Source organism: Cricetulus griseus, chromosome 3, assembly GCF_003668045.3.
Source record: "Cricetulus griseus strain 17A/GY chromosome 3, alternate assembly CriGri-PICRH-1.0, whole genome shotgun sequence".
Lineage (NCBI taxonomy): Eukaryota > Metazoa > Chordata > Mammalia > Rodentia > Cricetidae > Cricetulus > Cricetulus griseus.
Genome location: NC_048596.1, coordinates 183736522 through 183758331, shown reverse-complemented (window position 1 = coordinate 183758331; position 21810 = coordinate 183736522). Strand labels below are relative to the sequence as shown.

Genomic DNA, 21810 nt, shown 5'->3' with positions numbered 1-21810 from the left:
TCCTACTTTGAATGCTTTTGTTGGTAATGCCTTAAAAATTAAAAGAGGAAGTGGTAGCACATTACTGTAGTATCAGCACTGAAGCCCAGCCAGAGCTAAGACTAAGACTATTGGAACTCTAACAAGTGTAGATGCCAGAAATTTTCAGATAGAATTTCTAGAAAATGTATGCGGACTGGGAATGAGGATTGGACATAAATGTTTAGAAAGTGTTCTCTAGGGCTGTTAAGAGCAGACCAGAATTAGGTTACTCCAGCTCCAGGGGATCTGATGCCCTCTTCTTGCTTCCTGGGCAACCTTAAACATATACATATAAATAAAAAACCATAATATGCATAGAGGTTGTATACCATGATCATTAATGTCTGGCAGATAGGCAGTATTGCTGAAGAAATGAACCGTAATTGATTGGGTTGCAAAGACAGGTAGAAGGTACTATAATTTTCAGGGCAAGAAGAGAATCTGATGAAGGAAGATGAGAAGCATCCAAAGGCAGGGAGATTAGGGTGGTAAAGAATCAGCAAAAATCAGATAAATCCAGAAAGAGGAGACAATAGGCAACATCAGATCCTGCAGAGAAACATGCCAAAACACTGACAAACATAATCTAAGAAGTTGAATAGTCTTCAAATGGGATATTATTTCACAACAGGTAGCACTTGGAAATTCTGTTAATTGGAGTGACTGAGGGCTAAAAAGACTATCGATATAAAATACTTTGGGTATAGGTGTGGTGGTGCATGACTTTAATCCCATGGCTTGGGAGAAAGAGGTAGGAAGATCTCTGAGTTTGAGGTCAACCAGAGCTACAAAGGGAAACCCTGTGGGGACGTGGGGACAAGGAGACGGCACTGTCACTAGCAGAGCCCGAGGACTTGAGTTCCATCCCTAGGGTCCTCTTGACAGGAGAGAACTGACTCTCATGATTGTCCTCTGGCCCTCAAATGAGTACCTGGCATGCCCCTCAATACATAATGTAATTTAAAGTGTTTAAAAATGTTTGGAGGTGCAGAAGATATTTGGGTCACTGAAAATGGGTACCATCAAAGGCACTGAAGGATTTTTGATATGGTACAGATAAATAAGACAGAACAGTTTAAAGGAAAGCAGATGATAAAGACTCAGATCAGCACTGCCAGCGTGTAGTAGTCCAGATCTCCCAATCTCGTATTTGAAAGGAAATTTGGAAGTTATTCATATCCCTTCTGTTCAGTTCAGCAAGGAATTATTTTCTATAAAATCATGTGCCTTGCTTAAGGAGGTGGAGCAAGGGTATTAAGTAATGCAGCCGTTGTTCTGAGATGTTCAAAATGAAATGGGGCTGCATAAGCAATGGCAGTATAGCATGACGGATTTTAAGAGTGGTTTCAAATCAGTTTGGAGGTTCTGTGGCCAAGTCATAGAATTGTTATGACAGATTCTTTCTCTACTTAATGATTTTCAGTCATGTGAATATTTTAAAAGCTAAGAAAGCTCTATGAAGTGTATCCCCAAATTTAATCATGCACGCACTCCCAGGCAGGACAAACGGCATAGTTGCGCATGCGCGCATAGTGCTGACGCGGTGGATTGTGCCCGCCAGGGGGCGCCGCTAACTCGCAGCGCCTGTATCTCTGGGCGAGGGAAGTCAGCCTTGTAAACGTAGGGAAGTACGCACGCTCCGTACGCATGCGCGGTCTCTACACGCCAGCCAGCATGGCGCCCGTGGAGCACGTTGTGGCTGACGCCGGGGCTTTCTTGAGGGACGCGCCGCTGCAGGTACAGGAGCTTCCGCTTAGGGGCACGGGGTCTGGGCTCGAGACCCTCCAGGGGTGCGCGTGGGGTCAGGCGAGTGTGCTAACAGGGCCCGGCCTATCCGCAGGACATCGGAAAAAACATCTACACTATCCGGGAGGTGGTCAGAGAGATTCGGGACAAGGCCACGCGCAGGCGGCTGGCAGTGCTGCCCTACGAGCTGCGGTTCAAGGAGCCCTTCCCGGAGTACGTGCGGCTGGGTGAGTGCCCCAGTCCAGCCTCGTCGCGGGAGCTGGGCCCAGAGTGGAGACAGACCTGCCCCGGTGCCAGTCAGAGCATTCGTTTAGAGACAGTCAATTCAGCCTGCTTTAATAGGAACGAGCAGTGTGCCTCCGGCTATATCGCACACATTTTAGGCTTTGTGAAATGAGAATAGTAGTAGTACCTGTAAGGACTCAGGCCCCTGTCACCTGGCATAATGCACTCAGGCAGTACTCTGGTCGGCCCAGGCTTCCATAAGTACTAGTACTGGCCTCAAAACTCAGAGATCCACCTGCCTTTGCCTCCACCTGCCAAGTGCTGGGGTCAAAGGCGAGTGCCACCACTGAGCAGCCAATAAATTAATCTTTACAAAAAATACTGGGAAAGTTGCTGGGTGCCCAGGTGGACTTGGTAATACTTTTTGGAGTGGGGTGGAGATAGAATCTCACTGTGTACCTCCAAGGTGACCTGGAGGTACCATGTAAACTAAACTGACCTTGAATTCAGAATTGCCTACATCTGCCTCCCACATGCTAGGGGTTTGTTTTGTTTTGTTTTGTTTTTCCAGACAGGGTTTCTCTGTGTAGCTTTCGAGCCTATACTGGCACTCGCTCTGGAGACCAGGCTGGCCTCGAACTCGCAGAGATCCGCCTGCCTCTGCCTCCCGCCGAGTGCTGGGATTAAAGGTGTGCACCACCGACCTTGAGCTTTTATAAGGCTAAGGATGGCCTTAACTCCTGATCTGAGTGCTGGGAAAACAGGAATGAGCTACCACTCCCAGATGGGATATTGATTCCAAGTTCTTTGAAAAATTTTTTTGCACATGATACAGTTCAAATGAGGTGAGAGAATTGGTTTTCTTTCCTTCATGCAGATCCTAGGGATCATACTCAGGTCGTTAGATCTGCTGTCAGGCCATCTCAGTGACCCAAATGATTTTGTTTTGTTTTTATGTGAATAGGAGTTTTGCCTGAATGTATGTCTGTGTACCATGTGTCTGCTTGGTGCTCTCAGAGGCCAGAAGATGGCATTGGAACTCCTGCAGCTGGAGTTAGACAGTTGTGAGTCACCATGTGGAAGCTGAGAATTTAACTTGGGTCCTTTGGAAGAGCAGCGAGTTCCCTTAACTGCAGCGCCAACTCCAGCCTCTGCGTATATATGTTCTTGTGATACTGGGGTTGTCCAAGGACCTGTCAGTTTTTGCCCTTAGCTAAAGTTGGAACACTCTTGTTTACTTGCAGTGACTGAATTTTCCAAGAAAACTGGAGACTACCCCAGCCTGTCTGCCATAGATATCCAAGTGCTGGCTCTGACTTATCAATTAGAGGCAGAATTTGTTGGAGTGTCTCACTTAAAACAAGAACCAGAAAAGGTAAATCAAATCAGGGGGGTTGGATTGTTTGGTTGGTTTGGTTTTGGTTTTTAAGTTTGTGTGTCTGTGTGAGTGTATGAGCTTTTGGGGTGATAAGATGGGGGTGTGCCTGTAGAGGCCTGAAGAAAGCATTGCATCACTTGGAGTTGAATTACAGGTATTTGTTGGCCACTTAACCTGCAACATGGGCCTAGGATATGAACTCTAGTCTTTGATTGAGCATTAAATGCTCCTAACCACTGAGCCATGTCTCCAGCCCCAGTATTGTTTCTTAATACAGGTTTTATTATGGGAACTCTCATACATGAAAGAGGGAATAGTGTGGTAGCCACACTATTCCCTATTAGTAGCCACACTATTCACTATTATTATTTATTATTCTAGTCTTTGATTGAGCATTAAATGCTCCTAACCACTGAGCCATGTCTCCAGCCCCTGTATTGTTTCTTAATACAGGTTTTATTATGGGAACTCTCATACATGAAAGAGGGAATAGTGTGGTAGCCACAGTGTCCTTATTGTACTTCACCTCTAGAGTTAACGTCCATAGATCTTTTCATTTATGTAGAGCCACAGACCTGAGTATTTTCAATTAGGAGGTCACCTGCTGTTTCAGTGATGTGTAGCTTTTCCTCTGTCTCTATTAAAATTAAAACAAAACATCAGAGGGCTAGAGCCTGTATAACCTGATGGCCTGTGTTTGAGCCTATGTTAAAAGGTAGATGCAGAGGCTGGTATTTGCAATCCTAGCACTCCTGTTACAAGATGAGAGAGACAGGAGAATTGGTAGGGAGCTCAGTTTTATAGTGCAGCAGCAGAAACAAACCAGTCCCTCCCTGAAACAAACCAAGGTAGAAGAAGAAAATAGGTCCCAGAAAGCTTGTCCTCTGACCTTACTCACATTTGTCTGCTGTGGTACCCACACTCCTGTACTCTTATGTCTCTCACACAATAAATCTTTAATTTGTTTATAAGGCACAGGTTTCACTGTGTTGTCTAGTCTGGGCCTGAACCCTTTTTTGTTTTTTGTTTTGAGACAGTATCTCACTGTGTAGCCTTGGTTGTCATAGAACTCTCAGAGATCCACCTGCCTCTGCCTTCCAGACAACTGGCATTAAAGGTGTGCACCACCAACACCCGGTAATAACTTAATCTTAAAATAATGATAACCTTGGGCTGGGGATGTTGTGCCCTTGGTAGAGTGCTTGCCTCACATGCATGAAGCACTGGATTCAATCCCTAGCAGTGTGTATGTTGGAAATGGGAGTTCACCCATGTCCTGTAATCCCAATATTCTGAAGGTAGAGGCAGGATGATCAGAAGTAGATTGGTCTATAAAATGAGTCTGGGCTAAATTAGACTCTGCCTCAAACATAAAAAAATAACCTCAAAGCTATCATTGGACCCATGTAACATTAATATGGACCCCTGATGTCGCCAGATATCCAATTAGTATTCCCATTCTGTAAGTATTTTCTAATAGTTTGTTTTGGTGAGAATCCAAATGAAGTTTATATGCAATATTTAATAAATTTAGTAAATGTATTCACCCTCTTTTTTTTTGAAATAGAATTTCTGTAGCCCAGATTAACCTGGAACTTTCTATAACCAAGCATAACCTTTTACTCTGGATTTTTTCTTTTAGAGGTTCATTTAAAAAAGAAAAGTGACACTTTTGTGAGTGTGAGTGTTTTGTCTACATGTATGCATGTTCAGTTTGCCTGTGTGTGTATATTCACCATGTCTGTACTCGGTGCCCAGGGTGTTCAGAAGAGGGCTTTTGGATACCCTGGAACTAGAGTTACAGATGGTCATGTGGGTGCTGGGAAACAAACTTGGGTTCTCTGCCAGAACAGCAAGTGTACTTAACTACTCTGGCCATCTCCAGCACTGGTCTTGGATTCTTTTTTTGTTTTTGGAGACAGGGTTTCTCTGTGGCTTTGGAGGCTGTCCTGGAACTAGCTCTTATAGACCAGACTGGCCTCGAACTCACAGAGATCTGCCTGCTTCTGTCTCCCGAGTGCTCGGATTAAAGGCGCGCGCCACCACCGCCTGGCCCTGATCTTGGATTTTTGATCCTCCTGCTTGGATAATAGGAATGCACTGTGCTCATATTCATGTACTATTCAGAGCTGCCCTCTCTTGTTTTTCAGTCAAGTTTAGAGGCCTCCAGTTTAAAAGCCTCAAAACAGACTCATTTTCTTTTCTTTCTTTTTTATTTATTTTATTCTGTTTTGTATCAAAAGCCTTAGAATGGGCTGCATTTGACGCTCAGTTGGTAGAATGTTCACAGCGTGTGCAGGGCCTCTAGCTTTTATCCCCAGCACCTCATAAACAGGCATGATGATGACCTCCGGTAATCTCGTGCCTTCAGGGGTAGAGACAGGAAGATGGGAAGTTCAGAGTCATCCATAGTGAGTTCAGGACCAGCCTGGACTAAGTGACCTGTCTCCAAAAGCTTTAGAACACTGCGCAAGTGGCATAGCAAGCAGTTCAGCTCTGTGGCATTAGCGTGTGGCTCTCACCATAGGCACAAACACCCTAAAAGCACTTAATATTGGTGTCAGGATGTCTGAGTGTTGTCATTTTGTCTGTATATTCTGTGACTTCTAGTTTTTATATTCAATAACTAGTGAAAAAATATCTTGATTTTTGTTTTAATTAGCCTTAATGTTGTATTTTCAAACTACCTGCCTTTCCTCAATGCTGGTTTTTTTTTTTTTTTTTTTTTTTTTTTTTTTTTTTTTAGGTTAAAGTGAGCTCTTCCACTCAGCACCCCGAAACTCCTCTGCACATTTCTGGTTTCCATCTGCCCTCCAAGGTAACTCCTTTCAGGATCCCTGACCTTTGGGTTCCTTTCTACAGCATGCCATGCTCTTGATAACAAAGCAAATTGATCTGGGCAAGGGGCATATTTTTCTAGAGCTTCCAGACCCAGCTTGCATATAGGGTGGTTTTACTTTTTTTTTTTTTTAAGATTTATTTATTTATTATGTATACAGTCTTCTGCCTGCATGCCAGCAGAGGGCACCAGAACTCATTTAAGGTGGTTCTGAGCCACCATGTGGTTGCTGGGAATTGAACTCAGGACCTCTGGAAGAACACGAAGTGTTCTTAACCGCTGAGCCATCTCTCCAGCCCCAGAGTGGTTTCACCTTTAAACATCGAATTTTCATGTTTTTAAATTATTCTGCTTCCTGGAAAAGTACCTAGTATATGTAAAGCCCAGGGTTCATTCCCCTGCACTGAAAAAAGGACTTTTCTTTTAACCTTAGCCTAAACCCTCACATGAAACAGTGGATCCTGGCCACCCAGCTGATAGGCCTGAGAACCTGGAATTCAGCTCCTTCATGTTCTGGAGGAACCCTCTACCTAACATTGATCATGAACTGCAGGAGTTGCTGGTAAGGCCCTGGCTTATAGTCTCCTATTGACATCAGAGCCTCACCATGAGAATACTGACCTGGGAGTTTGTCTGTTGATGTTTCAGATTGACAGAAGGGAAGAGGAGGAAGAAGATGAATTTGAAGACAGTGATGACGATGGGGGTGGGTGGATAACCCCCAGCAATATCAAGCAGATCCAGCAGGAGTTGGAGCAGTGTGACATCCCGAAGGATGTACGGGTTGGCTGTGTGACCACAGACTTCGCTATGCAGGTGGGTGGGTTAGTACACCCGGGCCAACATGGTGGGGTGAGGGGTGCGGAGCGTCTGTAAACTTGACCAATTATTCATTTTGTTTGAGGGGAGACCATCATATTAGTGACAATGTGCATAAGGTAAAAAGAATATTTAAATTTTTTTTAACCACATTTTTTTAAAGATATATTTACTATGTATACAGTGTACTGCCTGCCTGCACACCAGGAAAGGGCACCAGATCTCATTGTAGATGGTTGTGAGACACCATGTGGTTGCTGGGAATTGAACTCAGGACTTCTGGAAGAGCAGCCAGTGCTTTTATCCTCTGAGCCATCTCTTCAGCCCAACATTTTCTTATTCAGTGTATGAATGTTCATGTGCCACAGAGTGTGTGTGAAGGTAGGATAACTTGCAGGAGTCACCTATTTCTGTCCACTGTGTGGATACCAGGGATCAAGCTCAAGTTGTCATGTTTAGTGACAAGTACCTTACCCAGTGAGCCATTTTGATGGTCCTGGATATTTGTGTGTGTTTGTTTTTGTTTTTTTTTGGGGGGGGGTGGATGGTTTTTTGAGACAGGGTTTTTCTGTGTAGCCCTGGCTGTCCTGGAACTTGCTGTAAAGACTGGCCTAGCTTCAAATTCAAAGACCTGCCTGCCTCTGCCTCCTGAGTGCTGGGATCATATTTATTTATTTATTTGTTATGTATACAACATTCTGCTTCCATGTATATCTGCACACCAGAAGAGGGCACCAAATCTCATTATAGATGGCTGTGAGCCACCATGTGGTTGCTGGGATTTGAACTCAGGACCTCTGGAAGAGCATCTGGTGCTCTTAACCTCTGAGCCATCTCTCCAGCACGCCAGCTTTGTTTTTTAAATCTTCTTTCTTCTTCTTTTTCTTCTTCTTCTTCTTCTTCTTCTTCTTCTTCTTCTTCTTCTTCTTCTTTTTCTTTTTCGAAACAGGGTTTCTTTGTAGCTTTGGAATCTGTCTTGGAACTCGCGATGTAGATCCGCCTGCCTCTGCCTCCCAAGTGCTGGGACTAAAGGCATGCGCCACCACCACCCAGCCTGTATTTTAATTCCTAACATGAGCAGTTGGTGCCTCTTTATTTATCTTTGTAATGTTTGGGGCTCTGGAGAAAATAAACTTATAGCCCAAGAATGAAAATATTTTCCCCAACAGAAAAAAAAAAAAAATCTGTTGAGAGGCTTTGCCAGTGAGACCAGTCTCTGTTCTTGCCATTGCTCAGTAACCCAGGTCCCTGTCTTCCCAGCTAGGACTCTCAGGTATTCTCTAACAAAAGCCAGGGATTATAAATTAAACTAGAAAGTTGGGTTCCCATAACCGTACAGAATTATTGCCAAATTAATGTTAAAGAAGATGATTTCAGTCCTTTATTAAATTGTTGTTTGCAGAATGTTCTACTTCAGATGGGGCTGCACGTACTGGCAGTGAACGGCATGCTGATCCGAGAGGCCCGGAACTATATCTTACGCTGTCATGGCTGCTTCAAGTGCGTGGCTAGGGTCTGGACCCAGGGTTTTCCTGTTCCTGTCTCTACTGATTGATGGCTCCTCAGAAGAGAACTCTTTCCTTCACCTTGGTGTTCCCTGTGGCCTACCTACTGTCTCCACACTGAAATCCTCAGGACATATTGCCAATGACCTGTCCCTCTATGCACATCTCCTAGAGTTAAGGATGTGGGTTCAGGAACAGAGGTCACTTGTTCTCTGGTGATACACGCTGGACTGTAGAAAGAGAGAGAGGTCTGGGATTTGCTGCCAAGTGACATAGGAGGATGGAGCATAGGGTAGAGATGAAATACCATAGCTGTGAGTTGATAGTCAAGTTGAGTGATGGGTACGTGAGGATTCATTGTGGTTGTCGTGGCTGTTTTATGTCTGTGAATCCACAGTACACTGGTTCATATATAGATGTCTTCTGTCTGTGTGATTTGCTGTTATTAACAGTTGCCTTTTTGTTCTTTAAAATTGTCTTTAAATTGAAAGATTTGTTGTAAGGAGCTAGGAACTTTAAGTCATAGGGATTTAGCAGGGTATTTGGCACATAGGAGATGTTCCTTGTGATGGACTGTCAGTTGACTGACTGCTCCCTTCTATTTCCTATTCTATGGGGGCTGGTGTTCTGAGGACAGGCCCTGGAGGCTGATTGGAGTGGAAGAAACTGCCACAGCCTTGCTGTGGAAGTATGTTCCCAGGATTTACGGGCCGGCTTATGACCATTCTACATCTGTGGGCTAGGTCTGTGGACATCCTTGTAGGTCTTCTGGTGGAGCCCGGATTTACAGAGGCCTGGTATGGAATGGTGCTGAAGCATTGGGGTTGTTTGCTGGACCTGAAGGATTCTTGATGAGATTGGAGCTTCCTGGGATGGACTTATTCTCCTAGATGATAATAGCCTTAGCCTTGCCACTCCCCTCTACAGTTGTGATAGTTCTTAGAGCTGAGCTGCTTCTGCATCTTCTGTGCCTTAGTGTAGTGGTTCTTAGTCTTAAATTCACAAGACTTCCGTGACAGTTCCTTGTTTCATAAACCCACTGCTACCACTGCCCCTCTGAACAAAGGCTCCTGGTGTCTGCCCCACCCTCCCCCAGAGAGAGAGAGAGAGAGAGAGAGAGAGAGAGAGAGAGAGAGAGAGAGAGAGAGAGAGAGAGAGAGAGCATTCATTCTTAGAAACATGTATAGTAGTTTCCCTATTTGTGTGGCAATGGCTGCCACTGGTCTGCTTTTCATGAGTAGTTAGTCCATAGCACCATGTGGAGGCTTTTGTTGAGGTTCAGGAGACTTGTAGGTGAGGGATTTGTCTTCTCCAGCCCTTTGACCCCGCTCTGCCACTTCCCTTAGGGGTTGTGGAGACCCTCTGAGAGATGGCTGAGGCTACCTGGTCTTTGATGGTGGCAGCTTTTCCTGTCCTGGACCCTCCATGGGAGCTGAATGAATGAAGTGGGGGACATTACCTTACATAGTCAGCCAAGGCAGCTTACTATAGTGTCCCCTGAGGGGTTCACTTAACTCCTGCTACCTCCTAAACTCACACCAAGCTAGCTTTGGGGAAAAGGTGGTTATAGCAGAAGGACAGTGATGTCAGGGATCTTCCATGCTGCACCCATCTAGCTGCTCCCCAGCATTCTGGCCTTGACCAAGGTACTTGGCCTTGGTTTTCTGATCTGTGAAAGAGAGGTAGTGTTGACCTCAGGAGTGTTTGATGTTAAACTCGAATAATGCCTGTGTGTCGGGTTGTGCTTTGCTAATGTACCCACAACCCAATCTTCTCTCCTGGGCACATTTCAACCCATTACCCTTTTCCCTCTAAGGGAGGCAGCTGCCCTTGGCTGCATCTTCCTTTAGCATGATGCCAGTAGCTTTTGTGTTTTGGAATATGGGTATAACAAAATTTAGCCTTTTCTGCATTTCTTGTTATTTCCTTCTCTGAGGCTGGGGGTAGGGTCTCTTGCCTATGGTGCCAGTGTACAGCCTTTATTTTGTGTTCCCCTAGGACAACGTCAGACATGAACCGAGTGTTCTGTGGGCATTGTGGGAACAAGACCCTGAAGAAGGTATCTGTGACTGTCAATGATGATGGCACCTTGCACATGCATTTCTCCCGGAACCCCAAGGTGCTGAACCCTCGAGGCCTCCGGGTAGGTGGCATATATCTTGCCCCCCTAACAACTTCAGAGTCAAATAACCAAGGGAGAACTAGGCAGAGGGAAGTATACCTGGAATCCTAGCACTGGGGTGGAGGCAGGAAGAGCAAGAGTTGAAGGCCACCCTTGGCTACTAGACCCAGTCACAAAAAAGACCAGAGGACAAAAGGAGAGCCAACCTAGTCACCCCACTGGTGGGGCCAGGAGCCCATGTTCTCAGTACACAGGAAGGAAAAGTGCAAAATAAGCTACCTGTGTTTCTTTTTCTTTTCTTTCCTTTTTTTTTTTTTTTTTAGATTATTTACTATGTACACAGTGTTCTGCTGGCATGTATGCCTGCAGGCCAGAAGAGGGCACCAGATTTCATTATAGATGGCTGTGAGCCACTGTGTGGTTCCTGGGAATTACAGCCAGTGATCTTAACCTCTGAGCCCCCCCACCTTTGTGTTTCTTAAGGAGTTGGAAAGAGAAACAAGGAGTGATTCTGGGCAGTGGCTCAGTGGTGGCCACTTGGTTTAGGAAAGGCAGAGCTCGGCAAGGGTCACCTGGAACACAGTAGAAGCCAGATTTGTACAGGAATTGAAAGGGTATTTAAAGTTAAAGGCATATAAAGGATTTGAGCTCCGTGAAGCAGAGGACGGAAGGTGAGTGCCCAGCACAGGAGAGTTGTGGGTTTGTGTGAATGGATCAAGCTAGGTTTAGTGAGTGGCTCATGCTGTAATTTGAGCATTCAAGGGGCTGAGGCAGGAAAATTTCTACAAGGTTGGAGGCCCATTTCGCTTCAGAGTGAAACTGTCTCCAAAAGGTGGGCGGGGTCCTGGAGAGCTAGCTCAGCAGTTAAGAGCAAGGTCCAGAATGGGGAGTATGTAAGAATGCAGTGGCCTGACTGCCACTCACCTGGAATCCTCAGCCTTGCCCAGTCTCCTGAGTGCCAGGATTGCAGGTGTGCACACCACACCAGTTTCAGTTTGTGTTTTTGGTGGAGGCAACTTGTCAGTGTTATTGGGTACTTCTGTGCATTGTAGCAGGGGGTACAGGATAATCAGGTGACACTTTTCTCTTGGTTAAGGTGCTTTCTGTAAAGTTACAGTTACTCTGAATAAAATTGTTTAGGTCAGTTATGACTGTTAATTGTCACATAATTGTACTGTTTGGTTGGTTGACTGGTTTTGTGTGGGTTGTTGGTTTTTCCAGACAAGGTTTCTCTGTGTAGCCCTGAGCATCCTGGAACTCAGGGTTCCGCCTGCCTCTGCCAGGATTAAAGGCTACATAATTGTTTTCTAATTTTGTTCAGTGTTCTGTATTCCAGGACATTCTACTTAAAATAATAAGAACTTTGAATTCTATATTTTTATTTTTGTGGTGCTGGGAATCAAACCCAGGTTTCCACCTGCACTGCACAAGCTTCTCTACTGCTGAGCTAGAGCCCAGCCCTTACTTGTTTCATGTGTGTGTAGGGGGTTGTAGTCACCCAGGCAGAGGCCAGAGTCAGAGAGATACTGGATATCTTCCTCCAGCACTCTCCCTTCTCTCTCTCTCTCCTCTCTCCCTTTCTTTCAAATCAGAGTTTCTCTGTGTAATCCTGGTTGCCCTGGAACTCACTCTGTAGACCAGACTGACCTTGAATTCATAGATCTGCCTGCCTCTGCATCCCTAGTGCTGGAATTGAAGGTATACTACCACACTGGCTGCTCTCGTGTATTTTCATTTTCTGCTATAGGCTGTGCTTTGTTTCACTCCTCATTTTGAAACTCATGTATTTCCATGCTTGACCAGTGAGAGTTCTTACAAACCACATTCTTCTGGTGCGTCTCAGCTCTTCTTTGCACTTACTCTTACTCTTCTGACACAGCAGGGTCTTTCTAGACCTTCAAGCTCGCTTATCCCTGCCCTAGAATAGCCCTTTTTCTTAGGGCGTGTGTGTATACTGTGAGGTGCATATATGGTAGTGTCGTAGGGGTGTGTGCAAGGTGTATGGGTTTGTGTTTTAGTTTAGTTTGAGACAAAGTCTCTTGTTTCTTCCTTCCTCTACCTCCTAAGTGCTGGGAGTATTTATTGGTTTGTGCAAACACTCCTGGTTTATGTGTACCGGGGATCAAGCCTGGGGCTTCCACGCGTACTAGGCAAGCACTCAACCAACTGAACTACACATTATCACCTGCCCCTCTCTCGGGAGTTTAAGCACATTTTAGGTAAAATAGTTTTTGCTGACCTTGTACTTGCTATATAACCAAGGATGACCTTGAACTCCTGATCTTCCTTCCTCTACCTGGATTTGGGTGTGCACCACTATTTCTAGCCAAGAATGCTTTTTAGTAGCAAAGGTTGCAGCCCTGGCCAAGAACCATAGAGTGCATTCAAGGCCACCTCACCCCCATTCATAAGACCCGTATAATGCCGTTTTTCATGATAGTTTGCCTTTGCTCAGCCTAGAACCCATGTGGCCATTTCAGAGCTGCTAATGCACACCTTGGTGGAAATGGCAGCAGCTTCATGAGGCTCTCTGTACGTTTATCTTGAGCTGAGAGTGTGTAGTGAGTGTGTAGTTAAGACACCTTCAGATTTTCATCTGTCAATTAAGGTAAGCATAGTATGGGAAACACATGTCTTGTTGCCACACAAGTGGGCAGGACAGTTCTGATTGCCTGCATGAGGGTCTGAAGGGACACTTCAGTAGAAAGACTGGATCTGTGTGAGCAGAGGTGCCTGTTCTAACAGCCTTCCCTCTTATTACAGTACTCGCTGCCCACTCCTAAAGGGGGCAAATATGCCATCAACCCCCATCTGACCGAGGATCAGCGCTTCCCCCAGCTGCGACTCTCCCACAAGGCCAGGCAGAAGACCAATGTATTTGCCCCTGACTACATAGCTGGGGTGTCTCCCTTTGCAGAGAATGACATCTCCAGCCGCTCAGCCACCCTGCAGGTCCGGGACAGCACCTTGGGAGCTGGGCGGAGACGCTTAAATCCCAATGCTTCCAGAAAGAAGTTTGTAAAGAAAAGGTGACATTGCAAGCCCTGTAGGCAAAGCAGATTGCAGCTGGCTGCTCAGGAGACCTGGAGTACCAACCCCAGGGTCTCCACTGCAGACCAGTTGCACAGAAGCAGTGCCCCTGGATTCTCTGGACTGCCTGAGACTTCGTGCCGTGTGGGGTTGCAGTACAACATGGCTGCCCTTCGTATGAGCATCCAGAGCCAAGACTCGGCTGTGGGAAGGGAGCGAGCTTGAAGGGTGCCCTGGAGCAAACATTGAGCCTTAAGTTCAAAGAAAAAATATTCAAATGGTAATCTTTTTCTAATAAACTTGATGGCTAGCTCGGGTGTGTTTAAATTCTCATATCCCTGGTGGACATGGATACTAACACAACGTATGCCTGAGAACCAATTATGTAGATTATTTTTTGCCAGAAATTATAAGTATTCTACAATAAAACTTTAAATTTTTAACTTTTTTTTCTTTCCCAAAACAGAGCAGTTCAGTCATCTAGGAAATTCAGTATAGTAAATCCACGTCACAGCCTTTCATTGGGGTCCACATTGACTAACATTCAGTGTATTATATACAACTATAAAGTATGTGTCTTCTGGGGAACGTGGGCCTGAACCTCAAAGGACCTGCTGAAGGGACCAGCTCCCCGTTTTGGCAGCCATGACAGTTGCCTTGGTCACTAGGAGGTCAGATGCCTGCCTTGTGACAAGAAGCCAATCAGAAGTTAGCTGGTAATGGTATGCTTTATGGCTCTGGGTGTGCTTTACGGACAAGTGCACAGCAGAGACGCACAGAACATAGCAACCAACCTGGGAGGGCCTATGGGCCATAACAACCAGTTGGCCAATCAACTCAGGGCAAGTCCTCCAAGCCTGGAGGCACACCAATCCTGAGCCTGTGTGTACCCCTAGACACGCCCCTTATGCTGTCCTATAAGATCTCTGTCCTGTGGTTTCTCGGGGTCTTTCCCCAGCTATCTGCCATGGTGGATGGATGAAAGGCCCAAGATAACTCATTGCTTTTGCATCGAAATGAGCCTCTTGGTGATTTGGGGATTCAGAATTTAGTCACAACACTGTAATGAATAGGGACAAGAGACACAAGGACAGCAAAACAGGATTTCTGACCAAGCTGTAAAATTTTATTTTTCTCAGGGACCTTATATAGTTGAAGCTGGAAGCTTGATGGGAACTCAGCAGGGAGCGGCCATTTGCCTGATAGCCAAACTGCAGGATGTCCCTGTGCGTGAGTCCTTGAAGGCAAGTGGAGAGTGCAGGTGTAGATAAGGCAGGATGCTAGCAAGGTCTAGCAGGAGGAAAGGTTGCTAAGTAACCTAACCGTAGAATGTTTCTTTTTTTACTATTAGCTATTTCTGTAAGCCCAGGTGCTATTTATCAGGAAGTTGGGGAGGGAAGGATTGATTGGGACTGAAGGTAGCCATTCTTTTAACATAATGGGTTACTCAAAAAATGCTGGCAGCCTTTTACAAGAGGTCCTATACAACAGTGATGGCTCCTGGCAGGTCATTTCAAGTGAACTATTATAAACCCAGTAGAGGATTCCTTGCTGGGTATGGAGGTATTGTCTGTATCCCCAACCCTTGGGAAGCAGCACAGGATTACAAGTTTGAGACTAGGCTATATATTGAGACCCTAACAAATGGGGAAAGCAAAGATAAGGATTATCAAGTCCAAAGAAACTTTTTTCCAAATTCTGGTTAGACAGAAGCTAGTGTCCCCTCAGGAACTGATGGAGCTAGTCCACACTTTCCAAAAAGTCATTCTCCTTATCTCTATCAAAAGGGACATAGGGCTCTCCCATTAACTTGTATCTGTAGTACCTGTCAACATATCAAGGTCCATGTTGGCTTCCAGACTCTCTCAGTCCCTCCTCACAAATGCTCATTATCCATTTCAAAATTCCCATTCCAGCTCACGGGCTCCCTTCATCCCAGGTACCCATTCTCTTAGAACCCTGGAGATTATCCTCCCTGCTTTCCCGAGAGACAACTGGCAGTTTGGAATAAACTTTCCCCTTTTCCACCCATGGAGCACCTATTTCGGTTTCTTTACCTGGCCCTCCCATTCATCCATGCCCTAATTTGGACACTGTATAACACCACAGTTTCAACAAGACACAAACACAGGGAGTGCAAGAGTGGTTGTACCCTATGCCATAGGGATGGTGGAGGTAGAGAGAAGACAGACCTTAGAACACAAACTTCTCTCTCCTGAGACTGAGGCCTTCTGTCCCCCCAGGGATACAGCTGGTGCTCATAGGAACCATTGAGGACAACAGATACCGAAGTCCCCAGACAGACCTCAGAATGGCTGTGAGCAATGCACCAAAGCCATCGCAGCTCAGGGAAATGCTGGTGGTTTGTGGGACTTCTTGTGCTAAGGAGGTGGTCTACACCTGGACACCGTGTATTAGCAGTAATGAGCCTGTTTGTACTTTCACCAGGACGACGACTCCTGGGAATGACTAATTTTTATTTCTAGATAGTGACAGCATCAACAAAGCTTCACAGATCCTGACCCTGCCTTATCCCTTCAGGGTGTGGAGGAGGGAACCTGAGAGCACCATTTCAGTCCACAAGCAATGCCAACCACATACATAGCCCTGGGATGAAAGCCTGTTTCATGAAACCCCCACAGGAATTCTAAGGCCTTGTAATGAACACAAACCATGATGGAACCTTAAAGACAGTGCGGTGCTAACCCATGATCTCCTGTGTCCAAGTTTTATGTCAACTTGACACAAGCAAGAGCCCTCTGAAAGGAGGGAACCTCAAATGAGAAAGTACGTCTATAAGATCCAGCTATAGGGCATTTTCTTAGTGATTGATTAGGGAGCACCCATTGAATTGTAGGAAGTACCATCCAAGAATTGGTGGTCCCAGGTGGATCTCTGAGTTAGAGGCCAGCCTGGTCTACAGAACAAATTCCAGACAGCCAGGGCTACAGAGAAACCCTGTCTCAAAAAAAAAAAAAAAAAAAAAAAGATACATTTATATAACACAACATGTTCTGACTCTTAACTCCTCAGAGTGAGGAGTGAGCAAACATGTGCAGAGAGCCCACTGTGTTGCCTGCTGGCCTAGGTCTACCTCCTGGACTATTCCATTGGAGCACTATAAATACTGAGCAAATCATGTGACTGCTTGGTCCTTAACTTTGCTACAAGCTGGGAGCTTTATTCTCTACCTCATATCACATTTAAGAAGAAAACATTTTTAAAAGCAGGCTTCCTGGACTATGATCATACCTAGCCTGATCCCTTAAGCTAAGCAAGGTTGGGCCCAGTTAGTACTTGGACAGGAGGCCAGGCATGTGACAAGGCAGCAGGATCAGGAGTTCAAGGTCATCCCTAGGCATACATTAAGATCAATCTGAGCTAATGAGATCCTGCCTAAGAAAGAAGATGAAAACATTTGTATACATTTCACAACTTTGGATTAAGCAATGTTTTCTTAATCCCTGTACCTAATCACAAACCAGAGGAGAGAAGGTCGGTAAGGGAGAACAGAGATTACACAGACCTCGGTGTTGATAGGGTTGGTAAAGCCACTTACATCCAAATACTCAGAAGGTGGGAGATGGACTCCCTGATGTAACACGGAGTCCTGGAAAAAGATAAAGGAACCCTGCTCTCCAAAATGGGAAGGTGCAGGGTCTTATGTAGCCCAGGCTGGCCTTAAATTCACTATGTATGCAAAAATAATCTGGAACTTCTGAACCTCCTGCCTTCATCTACCAGGTTATTGAACTGCAGGCACGAGCCTGACAGTGTCTTAAAAATTATTTTTTAAAGATTTTATTTATTATTTTACATATATGAGTGCTCTATCTGCATGTACTCCTTTATTTCAGAAGAAGGCATCAAATCCCCACTATAGATGGTAGTGAGAGTCACCATGGGATTGCTGGGAATGAAACTCAGGACCTCTAGAAGAGCAGACAGTACTCTTAACAGTTAAGCCATCTTTCCAGCCCCCTTGAAAATTCTTTTAATGACTTTTAGTTACTCTCTCTCTCTCTCTCTCTCTCTCTCTCTCTCTCTCTCTGTGTGTGTGTGTGTGTGTGTGTGTGTGTGTGTGTGTGTGTGTGTGTATGTATGTGTTTGTGTGCATTCCACACATGTGGCTGTCAGATGTATGTGCACTGAAATCACAGAAATCCTCCTGCCACCACCTCCTGTGTGCTTTACCATACCTGACTTAATTTGTATTATGAAGAAAATAGTTCACTTAGTGTGAACAAAAATGCCAGAAAGCTGCTGTATGGCTGTGAACAACAAAAACGTCAACAAAAACTCCTCCTCCCGGAAGGAGTCTAGGCTGCGTCTGCAGACAGGGGTAGATCAGTTGGAATTTCAGTACTGTGGAGAGATTGGAATTTGATAGGCTAATCACTTTATCTTGGGCTAGTTTCAGATTCTTTGGCCATTCCTTGTCCAACTCTGTATCTGAGTTGCTTGCTTGCTTGCTTGCTTGCTTGCTTGCTTGCTTGCATCCTTCCTTCCTCCTTCCCTACCTCCCCCTCCCTCCCCTCCACTCCCTTCCTCCCCCTCTTCCTTCCTTCCTTCCTTCCTTCCTTCCTTCCTTCCTTCCTTCCTTCCTTCCTTCCCTACTTCCCCCCTCCCCTTCCCTCCACTCCCTCCCTCCCTCCCTTCCTTCCTTCCATTCTTTGGTTTTTGAAAACAGACAGGTTTTCTCTGTGTAATCCTGACTGTCCTGGAACTCACTCTAGACAAGGCTTGCCTGCAACTCTGGAGATTCACCTGCCCCTTCCACCATTAGGCAGAAGTATGAGGTCACCATTAGATACAGAGGGTCTTTGTTCACCTTCAGAATAGGCTATTGGTCCTGTCCCAAAGAAACAGAAATAAAAATGCCTTGAGAGACACAAAAGTTCAATTGATCTTTTATGAGTCTCTCTCTCCTCTCTCTCTGTGTGTGTGTGTGTGTGTGTGTGTGTGTATTCCTTATGACACGTGTACAGGTGTACTTGTGTCTGTGTGTACACATACATTCATTAGGTATATGTGAATATGGAAGCCACAGGAAAAGGTCAGTGCTTGTTCCTTAGACACATTGACCTTGTCTTTTTGATACAGGGTCACACATTAATATGAGGTCTCAGAGATTCTGCTAGGCTGGCTGGATTGACAGTGAGACCAGGGAATCCTCAATGGTGGGACCCCAAGCATATGTCACAAACTTGTTTGTTAAAGGAGAGGATTGGAGTCAGATCTCATGTGCGCCTACAAAGCAGTGTACAGACACCACTCTCAAGCTTCCTTTGCTTATTCCTTTACTTTCTTTTGGTTTTGGTTTTGGTTTTTCTAGAGGTTTCCCCTGTGTAATGGTGTTTGCTATCCTGGAACTTGCTATCTATTGTAGACACCTTGAACTCACAGGGATCATCCTGGCTCTGCCTCCTGAGTGTGCTTCCTTTGTTTTCCCCTTGTTGCTCAGAGGTGTTTGTGTTTCTGAATTTCCTGATGCAGATCTGTGCTGATGGCTGCACAGCTGAAGCAGGGACATCTGAACTGAGGACCTCCAGTAGCATCTGGCTGATTCATTGACCGATAAATGTTTTCCTCTGTGGCTGGCAGCTTTACATCCCTTGAGGTCTCCTTTGCATTTGCCCATCCCAGGAAATGTCTGTGTTGTTCCATCAATGAGAGCCCAGTGCCATGTGACCCTGAGAAGGGCAGGCCTTTCTAGCTCCTTCCTGTACTTCTCATGTCAATGCCATGAAGAAGCCCTGGGTATCCCCGTGGAAGGGCTGCAGACTGGACATGTCTGGGGGCTTCAAACACAGCTACCAACAAGACATACTTGCCCTGGCCCAAGAGCTTCTACAAGTACCAGGAAGTCCATGCCACATTGAAGAGCACACAGGATTAGAGAATCCTGACTGAGAATTTGTGCTGCAATATTTCACTTCACTTGGGACTGGATATCGTAAGTTTCTTTCAAGGACAAGACATGGGTCAGATGAAAATCAAGTGAACATTTAATAAAATAAAGGAATTTCCGTGTTGGGCCAGGGAAATCTTAGTGCAACTATGGAGAGTATAACACTGCTCCAGGCTCATGTACAGTCCTGATGTGTCAACATCAAGCAGAAATGACCCATATGGTCCACAATACTGAGTCAATGTGGGAATGGCTCCCACAGAAAGCCAAGAGCTGCCATTCTGTGGAGGTCACACAGAGGCAGCTGCTAAGAGTTCACCCTGCTCTTCTTCAGGGATTCCAGCCACACGTGGGCTTTTCAGCAGACTCACCTGAGGAGACAAAAAGTAAATTGAAACCACAGTTATGCAGGAGCCACTCACTTGAATGCTGGTGGACACAGTCAGAGTTATGGCAGGTTGAGAACAGATGTCACATGGGAGGACAATCCTTTATGAGAGATGAAACCTTCATCCATGTTTTGTTCTATTCCCTTTCCTTCATGCCTCCCAATTTTGTGTGTTTGTCTGGAGCACATGCATGTGATCACCGGTGTGTGACAGGAGAGGTCTCAAGTGTCCTAATTTCCTTGTTTTCTGAGGTATTCTCCTTGACGCTGGAGTTGGGTAATAAGCCTAGACTGTCTGAGCAAGCATCAGAAGGGGACATTTCCCTTCTGTCTCCATAGAGGTGGAGTTATGCTCACCACGACATGCAAGGCTTTGATGTGGTTGCTGCTTCTGAGCTCATATCCTCATGTTTGCAGAGTAGTGCTTGGTGCAGTGAGTTACCACTGCCTCTAGTGGGGCATTTGATGGCTACATTCTCATCTGATGATATCTCTCATGAGCCTAATGTAGTCAACAGAGCAATGGGTCATGAACCCTTTTTGGTGGTCAGTCCCCTGTAGCAGCTCTCTATGTGAAGCATGAAAACTTGAGGTTGAATAGGTTCCCCGAATTATGGCTGTTTTCATGACAGCCTGCAAACTAAAGAAGTCCAAGGTGTTTACCCTATTCCTCCGATGGTGAGCAGCATGGAGAATCAGAAAGTTTGATACAAAAAAAAATGTGTTTTGACTTGTGTTAAATTGAGCAGTGAGAAAAGGGGCAGAGAGGTGACCAAATGCATTCCTGAGGAAAGGCATCATGGAAGGTGAGGCTTGGTGCCTTCCAGGCTTGGAAAGGAAGTGGCCTGTCTCATTGAATGGTTTCCCTAATGAATTCTGTAACCTATCTGTCAGGGACATATTTATGTCACATTGGCCCTGACTAAGAAGTCTTTGTTTTGAGGACAGAAGGCCAGACATATGACCAAGGCTCTCTGCTTCAATGATCCTTAGCCTGAATTCTCTGGCCACCCCCATTCAGCTTCTCCATGACAGGAAATAGATCATGAGGTAATCATCACACAGAGGTTGCCATATTCGCAAATTCCAAGGTCCCATGACCAAAGCTGTGAGTATCATTCATTGCTTCCTTAGGAGATTTTCCTGACCAAAGGAACTGATCATCTGGACACTCTCTGACCTCCATGGAGCCCTGGGGAGTCCAGGACTTATGCTCAGGAAGGGCATAAGGGCCTGGAAGACACTAATGCCGATTGTGCCAAGATTTGAGCACAGAGGCAGTGTCATGGGCTGGTTGGCAGGCTGCCACTGTGGTCAGACTTCCTGTGTCACATGTGGCAGACCACTGATGGTCTTGTATGTTCTGTCTCATAATGAGCATTGTGGGGTGGTCCGGTTATGTGTTCTGTTTCATAGACATAGTTTCATGATGTAGCCCATTCTGACCTTGTGAGGTGGTCACCATCATCCAACTGGGTTTGGGGAGCCAAACATGGTCCCCTTGGTGAGGGGCTCCACAAAAGAAGCTTCTCTAGGGATAGGGAATGGAGTACAGGAGTGTCTTATATCTCTTATGTGTTCATGGAGGCGCAGGTCTCCGACTCTGGAACATCTTCATGGGAAGAGAGACACTGGTGTTCTCTGCTCTCTGAAAATGCAAGAGGAGCAGTGGGGTGGGGATATCAACAGATCTCAGTGCAATGCTACCCAAGGAATTTCCTATCCAAGCCCCTGGTCAGTAAGTAGTGATAGTTAGAATATGAGTGTTCCCAGAGATGAACATGTTTAGCTACTTATCCCACTATCTGAAGCTGGGAAGGAACAGG

General features: G+C 45.6%; 1 protein-coding gene across 2 annotated transcripts; it reads left to right on the top strand.

Moving 5' to 3' along the window:
* Positions 1–1604: 1604 nt before the first annotated feature.
* Positions 1605–14000, top strand: Nob1 (NIN1 (RPN12) binding protein 1 homolog). 2 transcript variants are annotated; one of them, XM_027405951.2, is made up of 9 exons: positions 1605–1758; positions 1862–1994; positions 3237–3367; positions 6117–6188; positions 6643–6771; positions 6858–7025; positions 8431–8528; positions 10532–10676; positions 13419–14000. In XM_027405951.2, the coding sequence occupies exons 1-9, from the start codon at positions 1669–1671 to the stop codon at positions 13686–13688; spliced, it is 1236 nt and encodes a 411-aa protein (XP_027261752.1). In that variant the 5' UTR covers positions 1605–1668; the 3' UTR covers positions 13689–14000. The 2 variants fall into 2 exon arrangements, with proteins under 2 accessions (XP_027261752.1, XP_035298554.1); XM_035442663.1 differs by lacking the exons at positions 1605–1758; positions 1862–1994 and adding an exon at positions 3005–3056.
* Positions 14001–21810: the final 7810 nt, after the last annotated feature.

Excerpts from the sequence above, each read along its gene's own strand:
- Nob1 (XM_027405951.2), top strand. The coding sequence starts at position 1,669 with ATGCGCGGTCTCTACACGCCAGCCAGCATGGCGCCCGTGGAGCACGTT. Across the intron at positions 1,759-1,861 it reads TGAGGGACGCGCCGCTGCAG|GACATCGGAAAAAACATCTA; the intron begins GTACAGGAGCTT and ends GCCTATCCGCAG. Across the intron at positions 10,677-13,418 it reads TGAACCCTCGAGGCCTCCGG|TACTCGCTGCCCACTCCTAA; the intron begins GTAGGTGGCATA and ends CTCTTATTACAG.